Below are 21,103 nucleotides of genomic sequence, written 5' to 3'. Positions count from 1 at the left end.
TTTTAAAATTAGGCACCGTATTTTGTTTTTCTTCCTCCACTTCTTCTTCTTCTCTCGAGTTCTCTTCTCCACAATTTCTTCTTCTGGTATCGATTGGCAAACAAGGAAATAGTGCACTGTCTATGATTGCAGGCAGCCATAGACAGTAGCCTGTATAAGATTGCATTCACCACCAACTGGTATGGAGTGAAAGATCATATCCGCTCAACCAAGTATTTCAATTAGGACAACTATATGATCAGATTTTTTTTATTTTTTATTCTACGCTCTGAGTGACTATATTTTAAGATAATCAGTGATGGGATTGAATCTGAGTAGGGTCCTGCTACATACTGTATAGCTATGTAGTTTGTGTTAGCTAACAACCTGCTAACATCCAGAATCGAAGAACCAAGATTTGATGCTCTCTGTTTTAAAACAGCTTAGGTGCACACGTTAAGAAAAACTGAGAACTTATTTAACAATCACTAAATTAAGCTGGAAGCTAATATAGGCTACTGTGAAAACAAAAAAGACAGTACGGGCAATAGTGTGGCTTAGTTTAGTTCTGTTATTCTGTTTCTGTATTTAGGTCCAGTTGTAGCTAGCTTTTTTAAGTTGAGATTGCTCTGGCAATTTAATAATTCTACTGGGAAAATTGTAGTCTCGGCCTTATGTTCAGAATTTAATTCAGGAAATATTTTGAGTCAATCCAAATTATAAATAAAAAAAAGTGTTCACTGATATGCTTCAGGATTTTAAAATGTATGTCCTGATAAGAATATACCGCCTTAATGAGAGTGAAGACAGAACTTGTTATATCTTAGTATGATGCCGAACTGTTTTTATGCTGTTTAAAATAAAGTTAATGGAAAAAAAACTGCTCCATTGTCCTGAGTAGTAGGAACCGAACTGATTCAGGTAACGTTAACCGTTCTTTAGTGTTATCGTCTGCTTATTTTAGCTAGCTAGCTAGCTAAGAAAACATTAGCAATTTATCTTCCTTTGTAGCCTATGTGTTTGCTTTATTCTGCATTTATCGTAACAGGTGGGTTGATATTGCATTGCACATATCCAGAAGTTTGTTTTATTTGAATAAGCCAATTTAAAGTTTGTAATTCGACACTAATTCCACTAGATGGCAGCCGTTAATAATTTTCAAGTCAGCAAAGCTTGACACTGACTTGATTTGCTACAAACTATCATTGGTGATAATGAACTATGATGCACAGTAGCTAAAAACACACAAAAGACTGCCACACAAGGCCACGTATGTGTTTAGCTTATCTACTGCAGATTCTTGTTTCCTCACACTTCACATGAAGGTTAATTTGGTGACATTTGAAAGTTGTTCATTTTGAAATGGTGGACTAAAACTCCCTTGGGTGTGAGGAAAGTTGTATGGGCTCATCAGTTAGCATTATTGTCTTGAAGATGTTGGGTTTACCAGCTGGGCTAATTGAGGTGTGTTCGTGTGGGGCACTCTTTCCTCGAAACAAACTTAAACAGATAGAATAGGTCAAAAGCACAGGTTGAATTTCCCCCAGGGGATAAGTAATCTCCTATCCTTATCATTTCTATTCCAGGGGAGCATGTCAGGTTCTGTACAACCTTGAAGATGAAGGTGAAGAAGGAAGGATCTTCGGTCCACTATAAACAAGGAAGGAGATCCTTAAAGAAATCTCCAGACTCCTACAGTGCAAAAGCAGGTGAGCACTCACACACCTTTGTACCTGAACTAATGTGCAGACAAAACAGTGTACAATTCACTAGACCTACATCTGCCTAGCACCCCACAGTTCTTCATGAGCCACCTCATTCATCGATTTTCCAAAAAGTGAATCGAGCTGAAATCCAATATAACTTGTTTATGTCCCAGAGGATTTTCGAAAGAAATCTTTTGGCTGCTAGATAAATGTGTCGCTGGTAGCCAATCAAAATCAGAACAATTATTCAATCAAGCTAACACACCCATTTGTCTTTTAGATGATCCAGATGCCAGAAAAATGTATGACTAGCAGCCAAGCAAAACAAAGATGTCTCCCAGTCCCAAAATACTTGCAGTTCAGAGAAGCTGCTTACTGCAGCTGTACCCTGACATGTGATATTAATTAATGTATGTATTGTGCCATTTAAATTATACAAACAATGTGTTTGGCAATGTTGAGAGTTCAGTACCCTTTTGTGATTTGTTGATGGTTGTAGCATCCCAAATGATGACATTTACACAGCAATTTTCCTTATTTAACTTTGCACTTTGGACACTGCTCATGTCAACAACATGCAGCATTTAATGTCACTCCGTTGCTAACCCAGCTCATGTATTACGCTCACACAATATTAATTTAGGGTCCAGAAGGAACGTTTTAGGGTGCAAAATGTACTGAAAGGCTGCTGGCACAGTTTGTAGGACAGCTCTGGCTCTGGGAGCGATTAGCCCTCAAAGCTTGGGTGAGTATATTGCAGAGAGACAAGGGTGGGTGGGAGCAGTATTGTGTGTGTGAGTGTGACATGGAGAAATAACTTGTGTGTGTTTAGAGATGGGAGAGGCAGATTGGGGCGGTTCTGTTATGCAAGCAGTTCTCAGTATGCATGTAGATTGGAAGATGTGTGGCTCCTGTGGTTGGCTGTCACCTGTGTCACTGCTTTTAAAAAAACAGTTGCCAAGAGAAATGTCTTCTTTACAGGCTTTGGCTGCCAGATGCAGGGGATATTGGATAAAACTGCAGAAGGAAAGATGGAGAGGTGTGTGCAGCCAGCCACACAGACATGCAAGTGAGCTCACACACACACACACACACACACACACACACACACACACACACACACACACACACACACACACACACACACACACACACACACACACACACACACACACAGGGGAAGTATTGGGCCTAGTAAGTCATGTCACACTAAGTTGCCATGAATGACCATATGATTTGAGCTTGCTTACAGATTCCAGAGGTGCCACATTCTGTGGATGTGTGCAGGACACATTAGGAGGGAATAGTTGTGTGTGTGTCTGTGCAGCTATGAACCAACACATGGGGTGCCAGTGTGTGAATGTGTTAGTGTGTCTGCGAGTAGGATAGCCAGTGACACAGGAATGTGTCATAGTTCCTGCAAGCCACTCAGCTCCTAAACTGCAGCAAATAAACATTCCTCTACTGCTGTGTCAGTGCTGAGCCCTCGCCCACTGTCGCTGTAAAACACAGCTTGTAATTAAAACCAAAAACTGAGCATTTCTCCTTTTGTTTCCAACAGTATTACTAGATTAGAGATAATAGCCACATAGGTTCAGACATTTCTCAGTACTGTTTATCGACCCAAAGATGGCATGTTGTGGTCCAGATGATGTCAAGGTGGGCCAACTGATAATAAAACCATCACAATCCTCTGTATTGGTTAGTACAGTGCTGTGGTTAGTCATATTTCACTCTGTTGCCCAAATGATCTCACATCTATGCAAGATAGTAAAACAGTACTGTACAAAAACATTATACATTTGGCAGTTTGAGGTAGATTTGGATAAATATAAGTATTAACATTCAATATTGCCAGACACATATTGCTGTAATTTATCAATGCATGCTTCATCCCTGCTGACAGGTGAAATGATGTGCTGTCTTATGTTGTGTCACATAAATTCCACCACTGCGCTGTGCTCATATTTTATGTGGATCTCAGAGCTGAAACGCTGCCGTGCTGTACCCATACATTGTCAGATGTCTGTAAACATATTCCACTGTTGGTTGTCCTTGCCCAACGTCTTTCCCTGTCATTACCGCTCTGTTTACAGGAGGACTAACAGTGTTTGCTAGCATATGATCTCCCCCAGAATATACAGTGGTTTAAAGTCGCACTCTGACGCACAGTTTTCCACCTTAAACACTTAATCCCTGTGGAACCGATTTTGACATGCCACTTTATCTGTTTGTTGTCTCTTGTCTGGTCTTGCCAGGTTAACCATTCACAGATGTGTGATTGGGGATTTAACCTTTTCTTGTTGAATAACCGCTGCCTGTGCATTTACATTTTTTGGTCAAACAGTACTTAGAGCTGACCATTCAGTATGTGCAATAGACTGAAGACCACAAGATATTAAATTAGAGGTGATGTTTCACGTGAGGTGTTTATCTCAGCAGTCTTGAGGTTGAAAAAAGTATTTAATATCCACACAAAAATGGGCCAACAGAAAAAGGGGCCATGAAGCCAAGACAATCAAGAGATCATGCTGTGTATGTGCAGAGGGCGTGGGGTGTTGATAACTCAAAATATATTATCACCCCATGCCTATTCACTCACGCCTGTCACAGGGGGCTCCTATTCACAACATCTTTATACACATGTGTAGAGTGTTGGCATGTCACGCAAAAACGCTGCAAAGTTATATCCCTCCCACCTTTACTGCAGGACTTGCTCTCCATCTCGCTCCACAGGGGCACAGAGCCTGACCACAGACATACTGATTGCTCACCATGGTCGAGTGGTCTGTCCACATTCCCACCCTGTGCAGAAAACCCAACAACGGAAAACAGTGGTTTGAGAGTGTCTGGAGGTTTGTGGACAGCCGCGAGTGTCCGCCGTGTCTCTCCTAAATCTCCATGTCTCTCCTAAATCTATCCTCCTCTCATCCCCTTTCGACTGCCCTGCTGCATACCCCGGGAACATGGAAACAGTCGATGGCAGACCCAAACTGATGTGTGTGGAATGTTTTGGACTTGAAACAAGAGGATTAAAAAAAGAGAGCACACTTGAATGCAAGTATGCGTGCTGATGAATGTAACCTTCCCTCTCTCCTGTGTGTGACAGGTTGTGGCAGGCCAGTAGATGATGAAGTGATGGAGATGTTAGGAGGCCATGGCCATTGTGATGCTGGGTGGCTGTTACTCTGGAACTGCCATCTGCCGAAAAGGTCAGTTGCTAGGGGACGATTCTCCTGGACCGTGTCTGCCTCCCAGCTGCCATCCACACACCCACACGCACAGGCTTGGGTATGTATGCACACACACATGTACACAATCGCACACTTACGCTCTTTTCATTCTTTCAAGTCTGAATTAAATTTGAGTAAATTTGATCCAACGTATTAACCGCTATTAATCCGCTCTATAGTTTTCTGTAACTTTAGGTGAGGTTCAGTTGATTATAATTCATTTATGTAATATGTGTGTGATGAGGCTGTAAACACAGATCTTATTACATAAAACAGCCCTGTGGTCACTTAATGGCACCAAACAAATGCTTCTGATTATTACATGAGCAGTGTAAGGGTTTTCCCATTATAACAATGCCCTAATTAATTGAACCTGGCACAATTAAATGCTAGGATTACAATGAAATTTTGAGGCCCAACGGAAATCAAATCAGTGTTGTGCGCCAGATCCAAGCCATGCCACATTGTCCATCCCAACCACAGTGAGCAGCCTATCATTCAGTGCGGTGACCCAAACCCAATTCAAAATTCCTTATCATACGCCCTTCAAATGAAAGCCAACTCCACCCAACGGGCAAACATTTATCCACAATTTAGCAGGAATTTTAATATGAAGCTGCTGTGCTTTCAGTATGCCGTATCATCTTCTCTGTATGTTCTGTGGGGATTGACCTAATTATTGTAGGGAGCACAATGTGGGTAAGTGAAAACTGTTTCCTTTCTTACTTTTTTTTTTAAAGTGACACTCTTACTCTCAGGTCAAATGCAGGCAGTGTGGCTGTATTTCTTAGTGTCAACGAACTTACGTAACCCTGTACCCCTGCTATGTTGTTCCTGAAGTTAAGGATCCTAAAAAGACACCACCAGAAAGCTGATAAAATGGGAAAGAGACAAAGTAAATGTTGCATAAATGTTGTACTAGCAATGTGATACAAGCTGCAAGTGGATGGCAATGTGTTATTATCTTAAGATATTGGCAATACAGTAATTGACAGGATTTTGTGGCATCTCTATTTCTTTTTTTATTTGTTCCTCAAGTCACACTTTTCCTGCTCCTCCCCCCCCCCCCCCCCTTCACGCCCTCACCTCCAGCCTGCGCTTCTCCACCAGCCTTCCAGAGAGAGTGACTTATGTATTGGAGCTGTTGTTTTTGTTTGTGCCCTTCTCACCATGGCTGCCTGCTTGCCGCCTGGCAGCCCCGTGTGTCAAAGGTGGCTGCAGCAGAACAGACTGTGGGAACAGCCGGTTAGCCTCCCCTGGTCCCCTGCTCCCCAACCAGAGGGGCAGCCATCAATCCAGCGCTCCCCCTGCCCCTGCACACACAAAATGCCCAACCAAACACACACTCACACAAAAAAGCCTACAACGCTCACACCCTCTCCCAATAATCCTCGGAAGCAATTTCATCTCGACTCGGGTGGCGGCCCATTGTCGCCAGCCCCTTCAATCTTTCCTTATTAACTCTCGCTTTGTCCTGCATCCGAGCTTCTGGACTCATCTCTCCTACATTCCGATCGGTGCTGCTCCCAGCACTCCCAGGCAACCTCCATTCGCTAATCCCACTGCCTCCCCCACCAGCCGCCCCACCCCAAGGAACTCTTACTGCTTTTTTCCCCCCAACCTGCCGATCACCTACTTGAGAGTAAGGTAGGGGTATTCACTCCATGGGTTTTCTGAAGGCAGAGCGTGAAGGCGGGGTGGGTGAGGGAGGGGGCGGCCACAAAGTGACTCCAGCCCAGACAATTAGAACAATGAGCTGGGCCTGTAGGGGGCTAACTCGCTGCGTCACGCCTGGACGGTGGGGTATTTTGTCAGTTTAATGAATTGTCCGTCAGGCCATGGCCACATCGCAGGCTGCGCAGAGAGAGGCCAGCAGGGACCCAGACACTAAGTCGGTATTTATTACACTGCCTTTGTCACTAATTGAGCTAATTATCACTGACTCCTCAGCACCCCCACAGGCAGCACCCCCTCCACTCACTCTCTCTACCAACTCTCCCACCTCACTCTCACGCCTGGGATTTGAACTCTGCCTTCCCTCTTCTTTTCTTAAATCTGTCTGCCACTTTTCTTTTTTTTGTTTCTTTCTGTGTATCCATGATCTCCTATTAATTCTGTCTCGAGTCCAGAGTTGTATCCTTTTCACATTTGTGAGCTTTTGCTTTCTCCCAACTTTTTCTCTATTTGCTTTTCTTTATATCATACTTTAAGCCAAATCATGTGCATTGTTAATATTACTGTTTTGGAGCAGTCAGTTGTGTTACTCTGTAATCAATATACATTTGTAGTCGTCATCTTTTTGTTTTGATTGGCTGTCCACCCTCCTGTGACCCCATCATTTGCAGTATTTTGATGCAGTTAGCTCTGTTTTGTTATTTTGATCCTCTTAATCCCCCTAGGTCTATAGATTTCAACTTTCAACTTTCTTTGATGCTGACCAATCCCTGCTCAATTTATTACTTAACTTCTTGCCCCTTGTTTTCCTTCGCTTTTGCCCTGTAACATCAAGACTGTAATTCAGAAAATGCCTCATCTCTGTCCTTGGTCCTATGTCACCCTGTCTGCCCTTACAGCTACAACTTTGTTGCTCTGTTAATAGGACCTTTTGTATATTTGGGTGTGTGTTGGTGACCTTACTGTGCTCTATCTGGATGACCCTGGCTGCTCCTGTGCTGTGGTGGGCTAAGGAGAAAGTGCAAAGCTTTCCAGACTCCTGTGGTTAGTCAGGTTGCCAGGGGCTGGGGGAGACTCTAGGTTTTCATTATTTGTCATGCTATTTCTTTTATTTCTTCCCGACATTAAGCAAATGAAGCACAGCATTCAATGCAGTAAAATCCTATACTGTATAAAATAAGGTATGTGGCTAGATAAGCAGGGGCCGCCTCTTGTGGTTGGGAGCACAGATGCAGAGATGTTTTGTGAGCTGGAGAAAGAGGCTGCTTTGGTGGTGATAATAGGATTAAGCAAAGGACACCCAGGGACAGGCTTATATGTTCACTTGGTTGGTTGTCAAAACTATCTCAAACACAGACTACAACAGACATAATAGCATCTTTTGACACATTCAGGAGGGCAACTTAATTGAAAATATAGACTTTATTGTTCTATCATACAATACAAAACCAACTGGAGCCTAAATCTGTTGATTAAAATCTACAAAAAAGTCTTCTCTTACATCTCTCTATAACAGTATAAAAATCCTCAGAAATAAATATTTTGTATTTACACTAATAAAAAAAGGTAAATATTCAGTGCATGAACACAAGTGTTTTTAACAGGAAACAAGCAAAGACGTGATAATGTTCTGTTTCTAGTAAGAGTTGGTTTTGTGTCAGCTACATTACACCAAAATAGAAAAAGGCATAAGACCAAAACATCTCCCGACTTGACACTAATGATGGCATATTCTCCAGCCACTGACAGGTGCATATCATTCAGCAAACTTACAAATTACGTCATTATAAATATATTCATATATTTTAGTATTTACAGCATTTTGGTTCTCATAGCTGATATACAGAATGATCTCTTCTGCAGAAGCTGTTTTCTTTAAAATAAAATGAGTATCTGCTTTTTACAGCCGAGCATGAATTAATACACATAAGCCTACTTTAAACCTGGACCACAATTAATGCTACACTCATGTATTAACAGGAACTTCATGTCTTTTTGTTTCCTCAATGTATGTCTCAGAATAGCATTAGTTTTCATTTTGAGAGCATGGTGAGATTCTGCAGGTTTTAATTGACCCCATCAGATTTGCCAAACTACATTTAGTCATGCCATGATATTCAGTGTATTGATAATACATTCAAATTACATTGCCTCAGTAAGATTTGTTCAGTCAGTTTCTATTTTCCTTGGCACCGGCCCCAGTGATGTAACATCAGGACCATCCTGTGGTAAGTCAGAGTGGCAAATCAGGGTTGAGGTGTATTCAACTCTAGAGAAATCTAAATAAAAAGGGCAAATGTGGTGAGGAAATTATAAGTGGTTGGGCTGCATCCAGGGCCTAAGTACACAAGTTGGGAACAGACTGCCCATCCCTGGAGATAAACTTAACACAGTTTCATGTGAGAGAAGCCAAACTTCAGCAAAAGAAAACAAAACATAGTTTTTTTTTTAAATAGCTCCCCTCTTGCTTGAGGTCTTCACCAGTTTATGGGAGCACATGTTTGTGGCTCTCTGGCCACAGAAACATCTGTGAAACATTGTGTCCAGTCTTTGCCCTCAGTGGGGGAGAAGAAGGCTCTAGTAGTACCTGGTTACAGCAATCAATTCTCCCCCACATCATTTCCATCCCTTCTAATTCTATTTATCCACAGTGTAAAAACTTGAGGGATGTGGATGATTTCCATTCTACATGGATGGTTGTAGTGTACCCTTGTATTACTGTTGAGCATCAACAGCAAGGAGCAAGCACATATACTCCCTCTATACCCTGTTCATATATTTGTGCTTTTCTCCATCTTCCGTTTTCAAAAACACTGATTGAATTTTTTTTTTGTGCCAGAGAGTTCCCTGTATCACTTTACCCGCCTTGAAGCTTTTATAGCTTCTACCTAACATCTCAAACCACCTGTGTGCTATGGGCATTCTCAGCCAACTACCTGTTTTGCTAAGAAGTTCTTTGCCTTTCATATATGCCTAAATATTCACTTGGTGTCCACCTGTGATCATAGACACTGGTGTAACATTCGTGTACTGGTGCAGTTCAAGCAGCTGACATGACAGCACCAGTGGAAGGTGCAGTGGCAACGTTCAGTCACACTCTCAGTCCAGGTCTTAAACCCACGTCCACAGCAGAGCAGCTCACATCCATCCAGGCCTGGGGAAGAGCTGTTGCATGTTCTCCCAGAAGTTCCCAAAGTGCCCGTTTTGCCATTGTAGGAGCAGAAGTTTGGTGATTTCTCAAAATAGACCAGGTCCATGGCAGATGGGGGTTTGTGTGCCGGGTTTTCAGGCTCCAGATGTCGGGGGTCAGCTCTGTGAGAGGCACGGTTGCTTCCCTTGTTGGCATAGATAACTCTGGATGCACCATCAAACCGGTCCTTAAGGAAGTCTCCCACTGTGCGGAAGCTGGGCAGGCGCATCCAACAGGTGCGCACGGTGCAGGAGCCTGACATGCCATGGCACTTACACTCTTGACGCATCTCCGATGACACAGTCTGCACAAAGGAAGACCAAAGGCTACTGATGAAATCTTACACATTGGAAATCACAAATACATGTGAAGCGCTTGGGAATTCTGACAAAAACAGGCAATTGTGGCATGTTTGAATATCAAATCCTTACCATTCTGCCAGCCTCATTGTTGTGTAGGTTGGTGAGGTAGCGCAGATCTCTGCCCCTCTCGCTGGAGTCGACAAACTCACGGCTGAACATCCGGCCAAAGTCTACATTGTCACTGCAGCCCCCCCAGTGCCAGTCTGGCCCTCCAGGACCTCTGCGGCGGTAATCGCATGTGCACGACTCAATGGCCCCTTCTGAACAGGAGCGAGCCACAGCGTGGGTCACCCCTGCACTGGTAATGGCAAATACAAATGCTGTCTCTCGGCAACCTGAAGAAACAACATCAAAACTTCCCAGTCAGAACCAGTTCCAACCTTTTAGACTTGGCTTTGCCAATTTTTTGGTCAAAATGGGAAAATATTTAGAGACAAAGGCTTTTAAATGTGTACAAGAGATTCCCTTACATCCTGGCCAAAATTGTCCAAGTAATGCCTGGTGAGAAAGACAAGAGAGGCTCACCACGATTGACAATTTTCCCAAAAACTGCTGGGCTGTGGGTGGTCGGGCAGTTCCAGCGGCGGTTGCGGAACTGCCACTTGCACTCCTTTATGGCAGTGTGCAGCCCAGCGGCGATGGCGTGCAAGATGCCAGGATTCTGCCGAATCAGCCGGCGCTGGCGACGACTCAGTAGGGCCAGGCTTGGGTCCAGGACCAACTGCACGTTTTTAGAATTGGTGAGGAGGTTGGATGAGGAGGCCACATTGACAATTCCCCTGGCACAACAGAAGAACAACAGAAATCAGAGTCAAGGAGCTGGCAGTTTATGCATGTATCTCAAAGGTGACCCTCTAAACTCTTAAACTGATCTGTCTTGTCTTGTCTGTCTTGGCATCTCATGAGTGTTGTGCCTTCTTAAAATTATAGTTCTAATTATGTACAACAGTGACACACTGTTTCAAGACAATGAGGGAAGTCTCTGAGTCAGAATGCAGATTTTCAGCTTGGCAAATAACATGGCATTATATTTTTCTTACTGTTTATAAATCACTTGGGTCTGAACCAGATACAATGACATGTCAGTTTCATTATTAAAACTTGGAACCATATTATTCTGCTAAATATTAAGCATCTGTTATGCCCTGTAATAAGTGGCATACTCACAGGAAATCCGCATTTGTGTTGTCCTGTTAACCATAATTCTCTTTTCTTTTCTGTTAATTTTCTGTGTCTCATGTGATAAACCTTAGGAGAAGCTTAGGAGAAGTGGGCTACACTTTTAGATGAGAGTGTCCAATCTCACTTACAAATATGTCCATTCTGTCAAAAGGTCACACAAACAACAAACATTAGGCCTTTAGGTTTATGGTGTAAATGTAAAATGCTCTCTACCAAAAATGTTAAAAACTCATATTCTGTAGACTATGCTTTATGACAGGAGTAGCATATAACAATAATCATTCTGCTTTTTATATATATATATATATATATATATATATATATATATATATATATATATATATATATATATATATAGTATATAATAGTATTTAACTCAATGTGTGTTGACCCTCTGCCACATGATATCAGAAAACATTCTTTTATTTGGCTTTATAACATTTGTGTCCAAATATTGCACCTGCACTTCTCCAGTTGTATACACATTTCAGATCACTGAGCATGGCTTTAATGCACTCACTGTGGTGGTCAGGTTTCAGAACATTTCTAGTTTGAGTGTTTCAGTACACATGCTTTATAATTTTCCACTTTATTTGCTGGCAATTTATGTGAGATTTCTATGGCAACATTTTTTGATTAACTTGTAGTGTAATGGTTGTCTCTTCTGTTAAGCATTATTATCCGGAAAAGCGGGCCGGTTGGAGGGCTGACCCAGACAGTTGTGTATTGGCGAGGCCTGGGAACATTAATAATAGTGCCGTCTTTTTGGATGTTTTCTTCATTCCAACAACTCCGCAGTGCCTTTTTTTTTTTTTTTTTACTCCTATGTTTTGTTGGATTTCAGTTGACATTTTAAATATTTGAAAACGCCTGACGTTGTGCGCAAATACTGTCCATCTAATGACACCGCAAAAGGACAAAATCTTTCGTTAAACCATTACCTCAACAAACCCAACCCACAGTTTATAGATTTTTAAACAAAAGCAAGACAACATGCTCCACTGACGCAAACTACAGATCCTATTTTAGTTTTGTTTTCCATAACAAAATAATTAGCAGTTTTAGTTTTAGGTCGCTGAGACAGAGCAATGTACAGTAGTCTATTTGATCAACACGACCCTGGATAAGACCTCGAATGGGATTCCTTTCAGCTATGAAATAAATCCATATTTAATTTATCCCACATTGGACTGAAAAATGTTGTCTCGTGTTCAAACCACAAAGTCCAAATGACAGGGAAGCAGAGAGAGAGAGCGAGAGAGAGAGAGAGAGAGAGGAGAGAGACAGAGAGAGAGAGAGAATAAAATCTACCACCAATAAAAGGTAAACCAAATGTAATTCGTTAATTTGTTAATAGTCTGCTGTAATTCCACTAAAAGGACAATACATTAAAAATAAACCCCACAAGATTTAATATCATGCGGTTGCTCTTTTTTCAAAGGCTGAACAGAAGCTGTGAACGGTGCCAAAACTAACACATTATTTCGAGCATGCAGCATGGAATGTGGCAGCCCAATAAAACACCGTTCATACGGTAGCGCAGGATCTTCCCCGCTCGAACCAGCGTTAAATAGGACGTTTTCAATACTAGGATGCTGCTGATAACTAAATGAATGCAGTAGGCTATCTGGGGAACTCACCACCACCGGCCGCTGTTGTTGACGGCCCCTGTGCCTGAGAGCGAAGACACCAGCAGGATGCAAGCGGCTTTCACCCCTAACAGCAGCGCCAGACTCCTCATCGTGTCTTCAAGTCAAGTCAAATAGGAGAAGGAAAAAAATGTTAAATAGATTTAGCTCAGACAAAGTTATAGCCTAGTTCCAAATATCTTTGATTTATTCACTCCAGCACAGATATGCACACTTTATATTTTAAATAAACAATCGGCCTAAAAACAAGAAAAAATAAACAGAAGCCTTTCCACAGTTTTCCCATATCTCAGTTGCTTACAACTGATTCCATATGATAATATGTTTTATTATGATCAGGGTACAAAATTAGCACCATCCACCAGCTAAATGCTAGTAAATTATGCAAGTGTCTGGTAAATTTGCTTTACTCACCAGCCCCCAAAAACAATGGAAATCTATTGCATGGCTGGTAAAATTTTAACATTGGCTGGTGGACAAAAAAAGTAAAATTTGCACCCTGATTATGATCTAATGAATTATGGTCAAAATGCTGCAAGGTGTATATACTCACCACGCCACAGTCCGGTAAGAGGACTTGAAAGGTGAGAGAAGCAGACCACCCTAATTGACTTAAATGGATCTTGAGTGGAGACAGGTTGCTAAATGATGTGAAGTGTCCAGGCAGGATGCTACTGCTGCTGCAGTCCTCTTCACTCTGTCTCTCTCAGTGATGCTCTGCACGGCGCATTGGACGCGTGGGACAGTCCCGAAGACTTGATCCCCTCGGTGACTGATAGGCAACACATTCTTCTCTTATTGAGCGCTACGAGGGGAATAAAAAAGGGATTTGCTGCTCTCATCTCCCTCTGTTTTTTTTCGGAGCCTTTTCAATAGGATTGGAGGGAGGGATAGTTAATGCTCTTCATAGGGCGCACAATGAATAAGGAAACACAACTGGGCAGAAAAAAAAGAAAGGAAGAGAAAAAATAGGACAATCCAAAGAGTTGCGCATATTACTTGTGGAATCTCACGGTCATCACATAATCGATTCCCTGCAAATGTGTGCGGCTGAGAGTATTTTCCCACTGGCCGTGCGCTTTCTTCGATCCAGTCTTGCAGAAAGAAGAAGTGCCCCTGAAGCAGTGATGTGTTGGTACAGATGCTGTGGGTGCGCCTGGTTTGGTGCTCCGTTGCTGCTCAAAGCTGGTGTCACGGTGCAATACAGTTACAGCGGAATATGAGCCATCTAAAACTGCCCTTTTTTACCCGGTGGTTGGATTAGCCTACACCCTAACCGCATCTCCTCCTCCTTTCTCCAAAAGCGCTCCCAAAATGTGCAGTGACTAAGGACATTTCTGTTCACTTCGTTTCCTTTTTCCACTAATCCCTTTTAAAAACATCGTTTTACATTATGACACCAACTATTAATTAAAACCTTTTATGAGGGTCTCGTAATTGCCTATATTTAGAGCATTTAGATCAGACCCAATAAACCAAACTGTTATCACCAGTCTCAATTGCTCAGGACCCGCGCGCACACGCACCACGACACTTGCACGTAGCAAGACGCAATAAGATCTTAGTTGTCATATAACTCACACTGCCTGCTGGGCTACTTAAATATTTTTTCGAGCGCCGGAGAGATGAAATACGGCCTCCAATCAGAAGTTTGATGTATGATAAACCAGGAAAAGAGGGGACGAGTAAGAATAAAAAACATTCCAAACATCTGGCCTGCAGACCTCCCTCGACGCACATGTAGCCCAGTGTAATCACAGCTTGAGCCACTTTGCGGCATCTCCATCTAACCCCAGACGAGAAGCAGGCTTCAGTGTCCCCAAACTTCTCCATGTTGGTTCATGTGTGAATGTTTCATTATGTGACATGTATCTGCTAATTTGCATGTTCCACATTAGTCACTGCAGAGGTTGTATCTTGAATAATCCCCCCCATATTCTCCATCGCTCGCTCTCTCTCTCTCTCGCTCTCTCTCTCTCTCTCTCTCTCTCTCTCTCTCTCTCTCTCTCTCTCTCTCTCTCTCTCTCTCTCTCCCTCTCCCTCAGATGACAGTAAAAGGAAGTGGGCTTTTGTAAAAAGGATTTAATGACAGCCATCCTACGTTTATACTCCAGCCTTATATGAAGGTGCTCAAACGAGTTTCCTGGAGCAGTCATGCGACACCGAGCAGATTAGAGCTTCAATCCGGATAAAGGGGGCCTTTTATATACAAATCAACTTCAAATCACTTTTTAAGCCACTTAGATATACACGCCAAGGCAGAATGCTAATGCACTTTTCATTGCTGCAGCTTAGGGAATGGAAGGAGATTAGATGAATTGGTGTCACTATGCGAACCGTGTTCGAGGGGGGTTTTAACTTAATTTTATGAAAGTAAAGCACATGCACCTTCTCGATTCAAACAGCAGTGTCTCTTATAATAAGTCCGATTTGAGAAAACATTTGTGTGATTATTAGCTGTCTCACTATATGAGTGATTGGCCTGTTGATTCAGCAGCAGAAATTGTTTAAGATGCTTAATTTGGATAAATATGTTAATTGATTGGATGCGAGCTGCCGCAGCACAAAGTTCTAACAGAAGACCTGAGTATCTGCTTTCATTGGCCTGGTCATTATTGTGCATGAAAAACGAATTTGAATAGATAATTGAGATGTTGTTTGGTAGTCTTCAATAAGCATAAGATGTATTTAAAGCCATCATGGCCCTATGTACTATAACGCATTTTGTTGGAGCATGACGCCATAATATGATTAATAATCACACAAAAAATCCGAGCTGTCACTGCCGTAATTTATGTAGTCTATATAATTTTATACTCTGAAATAAAGACTTTGGAGTTACAAAGTGAAGTTGTTTCAAACACAACAATGAGGAACAGCCGCTCTGATGGAGGTGGGAGGAAGGGGGAGCACATGCCTAAAACAGTATTGTTGGAGGGTCTGTTAGCGGAGCCGCCTGCCTGCTGCTGCCTCCCTGTCGTACAGTGGAACCAGCAGCTCTCCCCTCCCCCCCATTCATCATTTAACTCATCCCTTTTATGACAAAATCTTCTTTGACGTTACATATTTCATTTTACCGAGCGTTTCTTTGTTCTTTCTCTCCAAAAATGGAAGTCTCTCCTACACAATCCACCGACCCACCAATAAAAAAGCAAGTCTGAATACATTCATATTTCTATAGCCTATTAAATAGCCTAAATAGGAATACAGTATTTTAGCGCACGGCTTATGGTGCGCGTAAAAGTTTGGAGAAGTCATTTTACGCTTGGACGAATGATCACACTCTCAAATGATAAAATGATCAACTGGTGATCCAACTTTCTTGTTGTCCAATATTTTGCAAACAGCCGCCTGTGGAGGCATCTCCCCTCCCCTCTTTCTCTCCCCCCTCCCGTTTACTCTCGCCCCCGAGCTCCTCTGTTCTCCGTCTTCACTCTTCGGTTTGGCGGTGCATCGATAATACTCCACTCTTCTCCTTTTTTGATATTCTAATTCAATACAGGACTTTATTACCAGTGTTTTAATGTCACGTCGCGAAAGACGCTTAACAAAATGGAGCTATCAAACAAACTCCGTTGGGACCAATTCCTGATTTTGGCAGCAGCACTTATGTCACCTGCATTAACGTGAGTGCACTTGAGAGCGCCAGGAGAGTTGATGTTACATGCGGGTTCTTGCTACATGGAATTCGGCAAGAATTGAGGGAAGTTACTGTGTATGACTGTATGATTGAAACGAATATTTAACATATTTAGTTAAAAAGGGAAACATGTGGCTTTGATTTCATTTGTGTAATATTGAAGCCTTTGAATCAATGTATGTTTTTTAGATGTGTAGCCTATTCCAGAATTAGCAATCCCACTATTGTTAATTCTCCATAAGATGTATTTGGCAAGTAAGTCTCCGCTTTCGGGACTTCACAGTTGGATGATCTGTTTAGAATTATATTTGTCCCTTAAGCATCATCTGTAGAAACTCTGTAGTAAATACTTGTGCAATTGATTAACACGTTTTATTGCTATGTGTGTCTGGGAAAGCCCTTAGAGATGAGATACATTTTGTAGTATATCCATCTTAAATCTCATGATTTTGTATTTTCGTATCCAAAACATCTTTCCATTGCCAAAATACTTCTCTGGATTTGACTAATGAACTCCTGACCAGCTCTAATGACCCCCCCCCCCCAAAAAAAAAAAATTTCTCTCCCTCTCTTTCTCTCTCTGCAGGGTGCTGTGTAATGATATCCTCAGCCTGAAGGTGGCAGGAGATCCAGTGCTAACCCCTAACTCAGTGTGCCTGAGGCTGGCAGGCCTCAGTAAACGTCATATGCGGATGTGTGTGCGGAGCCCCGATGTGACGGCCTCCGCTCTGCAGGGCATCCAGGTGGCCATTCACGAATGCCAGCACCAGCTCCGGGACCAGCGCTGGAACTGCTCCTCACTGGAGGGCCTTGGCAAGCTTCCCCACCACAACACCATCCTCAACAGGGGTGAGAGCCTGAGGCAAGCTAATCATGGTCAAAATGTGACCTGGGATTATGGGGGGGCGGGGGTGGAGGTGTAGGTATGTATGAGAGATGGGATTGTTCTGCACACAGACGCAGGACTGTTTATCATTTTCAACTCGCTGAGTGTGTACTGTATCTCCTGCTCCCAGGTTTTCGCGAGAGTGCCCTCTCTCTGGCCTTGTTGGCAGCGGGTGTGGCTCACTCTGTGGCCTCGGCCTGCAGCATGGGCAAGCTGCGGGGGTGTGGCTGCGAGGCCAAGCGTCGCCAGGACGATGACAAGATCCGGCTGAAACTCACACAGCTGCAGCTGCAGACCCTGCAGAAGGGTGGAGTAGGCCTCAGCATGACACGGTCATTACCCTCAGAGCTAAACGGTCACCATGGCGACCTGCCCGCTAGCCTGCACTCTACCCACCCCTCCGCCCCGCTCAAGCCTTTACCAGATGAGTTTAGCTCCATGCAGGAGACGTGGGAGTGGGGGGGCTGCAGTCATGACGTCCGCTTTGGGGACCGTTTTTCCAGGGACTGGCTGGACTCCCGCGGGTCTCCAAGAGACATCCACGCTCGCATGAGGATACACAACAACCGAGTGGGACGACAGGTGAGTAATGTGCTTATCCACTGTGTTCTTAATGTTGCTCGGATAGCAGTCTCGCTCCTCACTGGCATATATCCTCATCAGGGTTGCATTTCTGATTTGTTACATCATTTACATTTCTCTACACAGATAGTGACTGACAACATGAAGAGGAAGTGCAAGTGTCATGGCACATCAGGGAGCTGTCAGTTTAAGACCTGCTGGCATGTGTCTCCAGAGTTCCGGGTTGTGGGTTCTCTACTCAAGGAAAAGTTCTTGTCAGCCATCTTTGTCAACTCTCAGAACAAGAACAATGGTGTTTTCAACCCTCGAACGGGAAACGGCGCCAGCGGGAGCACAGGGGGACTCAATGGAGGCCGCCGTCGAACCATGTCCAGAGAGCTGGTGTACTTTGAGAAGTCTCCCGATTTCTGTGAGCGTGATGCGTCCGTAGACTCTCCGGGTACACAAGGACGCATCTGCAACAAAACCAGCTACAGCACAGACAGCTGCAGCTCGCTGTGCTGCGGCCGTGGACACAACATCCTGAAACAGACACGCAGCGAGCGCTGCAACTGCAGGTTCCACTGGTGTTGCTACGTGCTGTGCGAGGAGTGTCGTCTCACAGAGTGGGTCAATGTGTGCAAGTAGATCCCAGTTCTCCCAGTCCCAGCTGCCTTTACCCATCCAGAACTCAAGATGGCGAGCCTGTCCCTTCGCCCACTCCTTTTGTCCGAGCGTTTGTTTTGCTCCTTGTGTAACTGTCCCAAAAATCGGTTTATACCCCCCTTTCCTTTTTTTTGGTCCATCATCTGGGATCTATTTTCTCTTTGTAGCCACTGTTATTCTCAAAATGCCAAGTCAGAGATTGAAGAGGTGACTCATGTCATTTGTCTTGCCATGGTCTGTTTAGACCTTGCCCTCTCAGCCATGAAAAAAGCCTATACCCAATCTTTTCTATCCCACAAAAAAAAGAAGAGCAACAGCAGAGAAGCATTTCTATTTTAATGTCTACATGCTGACTCATCTCATTGTACAGAAGTTCTGCTTTTTAATGTGTTCATGTATATTTGTAAATGTATTATTATTAATATTATTATTGTGTTGGAGCCTGTCTCTTTGGTTCTAGTTACTGACAGACTTGTGCTGTTAGACAACAAAGTCTTAGCGCAATTTATCTCACATTCAACTGGGCTCTTCTAATGATCTCCAAGATATTTTCTCCATTTGTATATTTTGCACCTGTGACTCGGACAGAGCAACAGTACTTATTTTGGGGTCGGTCACAAAATCTTGGGTCTTACTAATAGAAGAAGACAAGATAAGGGACAGTGTTTTTTTGTGGTTTATGAAGGACTGATATATCAGGATAGAAAACACATAAGCTTATTAAACTTGTACAATTGTAAAACTCAAGATGGGAAAGTTTTGGAGACAAAATACGTCTTTGAATTTCTTACGCTGAACAACTAATCATTCAGATTTATTTAAACCATTGTAACAATACTAATTTCATGGGAGTGGTCACTAGTGGTGATGTTTTTCATGAATATAACTGTGATGTGATGTGTGTCACCTTTCCTATGAAATCATGACTCAACTCTTTTATTCTGTGCTTGCTTTTGTCTTTTGTTTGATTTCATAAGTCCGAACACTCCATAGATTCTTCCCACATGTAGTACATGTCAAAGTGAGAGATGGACTGCTTTAGTCTTGTACTGATGCTGAAGGGTGTGTGTGTGTGTGTGTGTGTTTCTGTGTAAATGGGGGGGTAAGTTCTACGCACTACAGATTTGGGAGGTGAGAGCCTTTTTATGGTCACTTCATGCTGAGAGAAGAACTTTTTATGGCTGCAGGATATTGTTTCCTTAAAGTATGACTTTTATTACTGGAGAGAAGCATCAAGAGAGCAGAGAGTGGGGGTGATTATACCAGTCTTTGCTGTGCGAGCATCTGAGGGGATCATCTGTCCAGAGTTCAGAGCCAAGGAAGGGACTCGCTAAACCACGTGGGACGCTGTGTCCCTGCTACCTGGGAGACAGATCACACAAACATAAACACAGGCACACAAACACATGCACAAAGACACTTACATGTAGGAATACTACTACTGACGCACAATCAAAACCATGCATGCTGGTGCGCACATATGAACTGTCAGACAGAACTCCTGGTGACCTGAGTGATTTGCACTTTCATTCTAGTTACACTGCAGATTTAGCAAAACTCTCATGTCAACAGCTGACTGAATTTACAACACCAGCATTCCTCGATATCTTAGATGATCCAAACTCCATGCAAGGTCTGCCATATAGGATTTTGTGCCAATTAGGTTGACTTCTGGAGTGCCAGTGGCTGAATCGACTGTTGTTGGTTTGGTATTTAGTGAGGTAATAAAAAGGAGACGGCGACTCATGAGGAATGATAAGGGAATGGATTTCTGGTTTGCATTTCTTCATTCCTTTATCATTTCACCCTGGAGCTGCTTCGAAAGGGAATTTCCTGTCACTGTTTCTCCCATGTGTGAGACAGAGGTTGGTGGACAGCCTGGAATTGGTTTCTCTCCCTCTCTGCACTCTTTTTCTCTCTTTCCCATTCTCCCCCTCATCGCTGCAGACGTAGACACATGCATAGCAACACATTGACTGCCCCCCGAGTAATGACAACCAGACTGGGCTGAAATTAAAGAGAGGGAGGCAGGGAGAGGAAGTTAGGAGAGATAAAAGTTACCCACTTTGATTGACAGGATGATTATATGTATAAAATAAGGCGATTTAGTGTGTTTAGTTGGATATAAAGATAGGGAGATAGATCCCTGCTACGTACAGCGGAGATGCAGAAGCAAAGGACAAATGGGGGTGTGGAGAAGGGGGTGAATAAAGTGTACTCTGTATAAATTCATGCCTCAAAACATCTGCTTCTCAACTCCCCTTTCATTTTTGATGTGGGACAGGCAACGAAGGAGAGCGGGAGAGAAAACACAAGGAGCCAGCTACCCAGAACATCAAAGCCCCTGCCCTCAACGCGTAGGCCCTCATTAGTTC

General features: G+C 43.1%; 2 protein-coding genes across 10 annotated transcripts; one reads left to right on the top strand and one right to left on the bottom strand.

Moving 5' to 3' along the window:
* Nucleotides 1–97: 97 nt before the first annotated feature.
* Nucleotides 98–19,674, top strand: wnt10b (wingless-type MMTV integration site family, member 10b). 9 transcript variants are annotated; one of them, XM_028581916.1, is made up of 9 exons: nucleotides 98–179; nucleotides 1,566–1,688; nucleotides 1,966–2,095; nucleotides 2,329–2,430; nucleotides 2,667–2,754; nucleotides 4,795–4,976; nucleotides 17,202–17,464; nucleotides 17,632–18,083; nucleotides 18,210–19,674. In XM_028581916.1, exons 6-9 carry the CDS (start codon nucleotides 4,843–4,845, stop codon nucleotides 18,708–18,710), a joined length of 1,350 nt encoding a protein of 449 aa, XP_028437717.1. In that variant the 5' UTR covers nucleotides 98–179; nucleotides 1,566–1,688; nucleotides 1,966–2,095; nucleotides 2,329–2,430; nucleotides 2,667–2,754; nucleotides 4,795–4,842; the 3' UTR covers nucleotides 18,711–19,674. The 9 variants fall into 9 exon arrangements, with proteins under 9 accessions (XP_028437717.1, XP_028437718.1, XP_028437713.1 ...); XM_028581917.1 differs by having other exon boundaries at nucleotides 111–212; XM_028581912.1 differs by having other exon boundaries at nucleotides 111–900.
* On the bottom strand, nucleotides 9,595–13,067 carry wnt1 (wingless-type MMTV integration site family, member 1). Its single transcript, XM_028581921.1, has 4 exons — nucleotides 12,967–13,067; nucleotides 10,670–10,923; nucleotides 10,214–10,479; nucleotides 9,595–10,086 (listed from the first exon to the last, which is right to left on the bottom strand). Exons 1-4 carry the CDS (start codon nucleotides 13,065–13,067, stop codon nucleotides 9,595–9,597), a joined length of 1,113 nt encoding a protein of 370 aa, XP_028437722.1.
* Nucleotides 19,675–21,103: the final 1,429 nt, after the last annotated feature.

Source organism: Perca flavescens, chromosome 7 (assembly GCF_004354835.1).
Source record: "Perca flavescens isolate YP-PL-M2 chromosome 7, PFLA_1.0, whole genome shotgun sequence".
Lineage (NCBI taxonomy): Eukaryota > Metazoa > Chordata > Actinopteri > Perciformes > Percidae > Perca > Perca flavescens.
The sequence above is the reverse complement of the archived record's forward strand: the minus strand, read 5'-3'. Positions and strand labels throughout refer to the sequence as shown.

Excerpts from the sequence above, each read along its gene's own strand:
- wnt1 (XM_028581921.1), bottom strand. The coding sequence starts at position 13,067 with ATGAGGAGTCTGGCGCTGCTGTTAGGGGTGAAAGCCGCTTGCATCCTG. Across the intron at positions 10,924-12,966 it reads AACAACAGCGGCCGGTGGTG|GGGAATTGTCAATGTGGCCT; the intron begins GTGAGTTCCCCA and ends CTGTTGTGCCAG. Across the intron at positions 10,480-10,669 it reads TGGGAAAATTGTCAATCGTG|GTTGCCGAGAGACAGCATTT; the intron begins GTGAGCCTCTCT and ends TTGTTTCTTCAG.
- wnt10b (XM_028581916.1), top strand. The coding sequence starts at position 4,843 with ATGGCCATTGTGATGCTGGGTGGCTGTTACTCTGGAACTGCCATCTGC. Across the intron at positions 17,465-17,631 it reads CAACACCATCCTCAACAGGG|GTTTTCGCGAGAGTGCCCTC; the intron begins GTGAGAGCCTGA and ends TCCTGCTCCCAG. Across the intron at positions 18,084-18,209 it reads ACAACCGAGTGGGACGACAG|ATAGTGACTGACAACATGAA; the intron begins GTGAGTAATGTG and ends TTCTCTACACAG.